At 36.3% G+C, this 6248-nt stretch overlaps 1 protein-coding gene across 1 annotated transcript; it reads right to left on the reverse strand.

The window, feature by feature from the left end:
- Positions 1-262: 262 nt before the first annotated feature.
- Positions 263-4220, reverse strand: LOC111089173. The gene is made up of 2 exons (XM_022401143.1): positions 4056-4220; positions 263-1798 (listed from the first exon to the last, which is right to left on the reverse strand). Exon 2 carries the CDS (start codon positions 1758-1760, stop codon positions 351-353), a length of 1410 nt encoding a protein of 469 aa, XP_022256851.1. The 5' UTR covers positions 1761-1798; positions 4056-4220; the 3' UTR covers positions 263-350.
- Between the last annotated feature and the right edge of the window lie 2028 nt (positions 4221-6248).

Below are 6248 nucleotides of genomic sequence, written 5' to 3' on the forward strand. Positions count from 1 at the left end.
ATTAAACAATCGCTATTTTTGGATCAAAGTTTTGAACTGCAGGAAAATGTTTTAAGAATTCTTCACCAGAAGAATGATTTTCAGAAAATATTTTAATAGTCATCTCTTTGATAAAATAATGCATTTATTTTTTTAGATTTGTACAATAGACTGACCATTTATACTTTTTAGATAGATCTGCATAAAATCAAGTTAATTTATTGACTTGTGTGGTCAATTTCATTCGCCTATGATAATTTTTTAAATAACATAGCTACAGCTGTTGAATCTGCCAAGCCTTGTTAACAAAGCTCTCACAGATACTAATCTGCATGACCAGAGTTTTGACCAACAATGATAAAGGGTGCTCTTCAATCTCCACCTCTCTTTAACATTTTAGTCAATCTTGGAGAGCTGTTTATTTCTCTGAGATCCTCTTCTAGGATTTGGTCAAACATATCATCAATGGAATTTTCTGATAAGTCTATAGTGAACCCTGAAGGATTAAGCTTCCTGTGATAATCTTGATAACGGAAGTTTCGTCCATTTAATGCAGCCAGTGAACGTGCATCACTCATCTCATCAACATCCCCATCTAATACAGGATTAAAAAGCTCGTCCAGGTATTGATCAAGATCAGATGTTTGCGAAGGCACATGAACATTTCTGACATGAGAACTGAGTGAAAGTGTTTCAGATGTGTCTGAGATTTGATCATTTTGGCTGAAATGTGAATTGCTTGGTAAGAACTTTACATGTTCAGTAGTCGTATTGTTTAACAAGGTGTATGCTTGGTCAGGGTCTCTCATCCCGAAGGAGGATGGTAGAAGACTTTCAAGCTGTTTTTGACATGGACGATCTTTAACACTTGTTATCTGCCCTTGTCTGCCCTGCAAGCTGAAGCCACTCTTGTGACTGTCTGGAGGTCTTATTAGCCCTGACTGACTGAAGTAACGGTCATTCAATGCCGAAGATGTTAGTCCAAGTTGGTCCATCTTGTTTGAACTTTGCACAGCAGGATGTGGTTTTCCAGGTTGCCGTACTTTGGTTTCGATATATCGTTTGTTGAGTCTACTGGTTTCAGACAAAGGATCAAATTGGTCATTGTATTGAGGATTCAGTCTAATAGAATTAGCTAGTTCGTCTAGATGATCTCCATCTCCGCCTTTCGTATACCGTTGGTTTAGTTTGCTAGTTTTGGAAAGACTGTCTCTCGGGTCTTCTACAGCAGTTGGTTCTTCATATCGTTGGTTTAGTTTGCTAGTTTTTGAAAGACCATCTTTTGGATCTTCTACAGTGGCTGGTTGTTCATATCGTTGGTTTAGTTTGCTGGTTTTTGAAAGACTGTCTCTCGGGTCTTCTACAGTCGTTGGTTCTTCATATCGTTGATTTAGTTTGCTAGTTTTGGAAAGACCATCTTTTGGATCTTCTACAGTGGCTGGTTGTTCATATCGTTGGTTTAGTTTGCTAGTTTTTGAAAGACTATCTTTCAAATGTTTTGCAATGTTTTTTTGTTCATGCCGTTGGTTAAGTTTGTTAGGTTTTGATAAAGGGTTTCTCGTGTCCTCACTAGTGGTTGGCTTTTCATATCTTTGGTTTAATTTACTGGTTTTTGATAAGCTCTCTCTTGGATCTTCTTGATTTCCATACCATTGGTTGTTTGTGGATAATCCTATACTTTGAGAAGAAATTGATGCTACAGGTTCCTCGTACAGAACTACTTCCTCATTGTGAAAATGGCTCGTTTTTGACAAGGATATTTCTGACCCTAGAACCTCCATTGTAAGCTTACTGTAACTTCTCTTGGTTCCTTGAAATCCTGAAATATATCTCATATTTTACTCCTGAAAAACTGTCATGATTAAATCTATATCTTCATTATATTATACAACTGGTATATTTCCTTCAACAAGAAATGCTCAAAACACATTCCTAGAGTATATTTAGAAACGAAACTCCCCACTAACCTTCAGTCAATAAGTGTGTATTTAGTGCCGAACCTCACAACTAACATTCAATCAATAAGTGTATATCTAATGATAAAAACTCCCCACTAACCTTCCGTCAATAAGTGTATATCTAATGATAAAAACTCCCCACTAACCTTCAGTCAATTAATGTGTATTTAGTGCCGAACCTCACAACTAACCTTCAGTCAACAAGTGTATGTCTAATGATAAAAACTCCACACTAACCTTCAGTCAATTAGTGTGTATTTAGTGCCGAACCTCACAACTAAACTTCAGTCAGTAAGTGTATATCTAATGGCTAAACTTCCGACTAACCTTCAGTCATTTTGTGTATAGCTAGTGACAAAACTACCGCCTAACCTTTCGTAAGTTAGTAAAAACCTTAGAATGATAAATAACCAATTGTTTTCATTCATAACCACCTTTCCTCAGTAAACTTGGGGCTTATGACATTGAAATTCGGGGCTCAGTTCCCATGGCGGATAGTGCAGATATCTTATTGATTAGCCTTGTGCTAAAATAAATAAATATGACCACCTATCAGAACCACGCTTGAACTTCTGTATCTTTTCGAGGCTGGTTGGTGAATATTATAAGCCTATCGCTCCTGTTGTTTTACAAACCTTCTGGGGCTTCTATCTTATATGTTTTAAATTCTAAAAGTGTATATTTCACGTGACACATAAAATTTAAAACTGTAAACAGACCTTTTCCCCACTCACGTCGTCCAATTCGTCAGATATTAAAAATACATCTTGTACGTCTGGGACAACAATACGACTAAAAGTGACGGATATTAAACATATTACAGGAATAATAAACGACACAGATATAAATGGAATGCTTGTATTACATGATAATAGAACGAATGACTCAGCTCATTTTTAAAGATTATAAATACCGCAACAAGAAATGTCAATTATATTTAGAATATCCATTTAGATTATCCCTCAAAACGTATTATAAACATTCTACTTTCTCTTTACTTTTATTAATGGTATTTCAGTCTTATCATTTGGTACTTGTAATTTCCAGTATCAACTAGCGATTAGTTGATCTTTGATAACGGATTTTGAGTCTTGACAGGTAGGTTTGGCATTAGAATTATCTCAAGAATTCATCTGTCACACTGTTGCCAAGTCTGACTAATGTCATACTGCTACAAAGTCAGACTTTAATGTCACGCTGTTACAAAGTTTGACTTTTAATGTCACGCTGTTACCATGTCTAACTTTAATGTCACGCTGTTACCATGTCTAACTTTAATGTCACACTGTTACAAAGTCTGCCTCTGATGTCACAGTGTTACAAAGTCTTAGTTTAATGTCACACTGTTACCATGTCTAACTTTAATGTCACACTGTTAGAAAGTCTGCCTCTGATGTCACAGTGTTACAAAGTCTAAGTTTAATGTCACACTGTTACCATGTCTAACTTTAATGTCACACTGTTAGAAAGTCTGCCTCTGATGTCACAGTGTTACAAAGTCTAAGTTTAATGTCACACTGTTACCATGTCTAACTTTAATGTTACAGAGTCTGACTCTGATGTCACAGTGTTACAAAGTATGACTAAAGATTCCTTTATGCAATATACACGTATACCAAAGACCAATTTGTTATAGAAGGTACGGCGTGTTTGTGGGTCAGTGCCAGCTATGAAGGTACGGATTTATAACACGATAGCTGGCACTGACCGACCCGTAATCTCTGTAAAACTAACAGGATAGCTGGCACTGAACAACCCGTACCTTCTGTAAAACTAGCACGATAGCTAACACTGACCGACTCGTACCTTCTGTAACACTAACAGAATAGCTGGTACTGACCGACTCATACCGTCTGTAAAACTAGCACGATAGCCAGCACTGACCGACCCGTATTTCTGTAACACTAACTGGATATCTGACAACCCATGCTAGGTGGCCTCTATTCTATCTGTTCATGTTCTTTAAGTGTTTATTACCAGTAGCAATGTAACTAACAAATACAATAGGAACAAACATGTAAATACACGAAAAGCTGTATTCGAATTTTTATTACCTCTCTCTAATTTTATATTTGTAACAACAAACATGATCATTCAAACAAAGTTGTAACCACTTACCAAGAAATTTCGCTGCCGTACCTTATCCTTCTTCCAAACATAGAAATATACTTGTTCAGATTGAGTCTCAAGGGATTAGTCGTTACTTTTGGGATCATAAACGTTCCTACTGTCCAAAAATTCAACCGACCAGGTGATGACTTCGCTTAGACAAAAATCTAACCATAAAAACATTCGTTCATTACCAATCAAGTACTTTCCTTTGTTATCAGTCACCTGATCATTAGGAAACGATAGTCGCTCAGCAACTGGAACAGTTGTATATGATTGTCCAGGATTCAACGAAACAGTAAACAATGACACCTAGAAATCCAAAGTTCAGTTGATACAGCGTCCTTTGATAAGATCATGGTTGAACAGAACGTGTGAATAAACAGAATGATGTACACTATGGAAAAATAACTTCCGACCAAACTTACATTATAGGTATAGATTTTATTCCATCTTAGTACACCGTATATAATTATGCACGTGCCTACACACTCCGTGCCTACAAGGTAATGCTAAGTTGTTATTGTTTTGTTTTACATCAAACCAACATTGGACTATCTGCTCTGTCCACCACGGGATATTGAACCCCGAATCATTTAGCTTTGTAAGTCCGGAAACTGACCCATCAGGGGACTATAATGCCAAAACACGTGTGTTACATGATATTATCAAGGATACAGCTTGAAGTAATACTAAAACTCGCGTGTTACATGTTATTATAGAGGAAACAAAGTAGTGCTAAAACTCGTGTGTTACATGATATTATCGAGTTTATTCTTTCTCGTTACAAACTTTGTAATACACTTAATTTCCACAGTCATTTTAACTTTAACACACGCTATAATTCACAACGATTCACGCACTTTACTTACGGTCACTACCGCTCACTTGACTCAATTATCTGTCTCTATCTCTCTATCTGCAATTATATATGCCGTCACTCTTCTTCTCCGCTTTATTTGCCGGGCTTATATACAAAAATAGAGGGCGTCTGGCAAACACTAGAGTTGCCAGGAACAGTCATGATCCTTCTAGAAACTCATGACGTGTTACCAGAATCACGTGAGTTACGGTGTCGTAACAATATTATCAAGAATACAGAAGTGTGGGATGTAATAACCAGCTTGCAACTTTTGCTCACAATATAAATGACTTATAACATTACACTCGACCTCAGTGTTTTTTTTATTTTTATTATTATTCTCACAGTTCTCTTAGTTATTCCATTATGGATTATAAGTCAGAGGTGTGTAAAAAATAGCGTTTCAGATCTATCTTTTTGCTATCACAACTCACTGATACGTAGGCCTTTCGTTCAAGGGTTAAGTTGGGTTGGTCCTATGACAGTCAAAAGTATGTTTGAAAACAGACGCTATTTATTTTACAATATCCGGCAAGCCTTAGGCCTATAAAAGCCTCAGTTCGCCGCCATCCTAAACCTTTAACTCGGGTACGATTTGTTAAGCCGCTGCTTTTTGTTTTGTTTTTTATGTTTCCGTAGTTATACACACAATTCGCAATTGCTGTCGTCTTTCTTATGTAGGAAAATGTGTTTTATTTATTAATTATTTCAATAGAATGATTCTGAGATGTTTCTATTATTAGGAAAGTATTGTTTATTGAATTTTACGCCAAACTACTCGAGTGCTATCTTTGCTAGCCGTCCCATGTATAATTTAGAATTGATAGATTACAGGGAATGCAGCTGGTCAACACCACTCACCGCCAACTCTTGGCCTATTCTTTTTTTTATCAAAGAATGTGGGATTGACTTCACATTATTACGTTCCCATGGATGAAAAAGCGAGCATGTTCGATAAAGGGTTTCGATCCCGTGACCTGTAGATTATGATCGAGTGTGCTAAACACCACATTATGCCAAACCCTATTAAGAAGGACCATAATGTAGTTTTTCACGTAAAAACTGAATACGTCACAGAGTTTAACATACAAAACTGTGATAACTTTATGTATACATTTTATATATTGTTAAATAAGTGTAGATAGAGTACTATGTTTCCGTAAGTCAAACGAAATATCTATTGTATCCTCTATTACTGTGTACAGTATTTTAAGAATAAAATATTGCCTGATGTTAACATTATTCTAGAATCTAGATGTACATTTTGGAAAGTAAAAACAAGGTCAATCAGATTGTATTTGTTACGTCTCAGTTCGTTAGTTAATTTTCCGTAAATTCGT

Source organism: Limulus polyphemus, unplaced genomic scaffold (genome assembly GCF_000517525.1).
Source record: "Limulus polyphemus unplaced genomic scaffold, Limulus_polyphemus-2.1.2 Scaffold5441, whole genome shotgun sequence".
Taxonomy (NCBI): domain Eukaryota; kingdom Metazoa; phylum Arthropoda; class Merostomata; order Xiphosura; family Limulidae; genus Limulus; species Limulus polyphemus.

Excerpts from the sequence above, each read along its gene's own strand:
- LOC111089173 (XM_022401143.1), bottom strand. The coding sequence starts at position 1,760 with ATGGAGGTTCTAGGGTCAGAAATATCCTTGTCAAAAACGAGCCATTTT.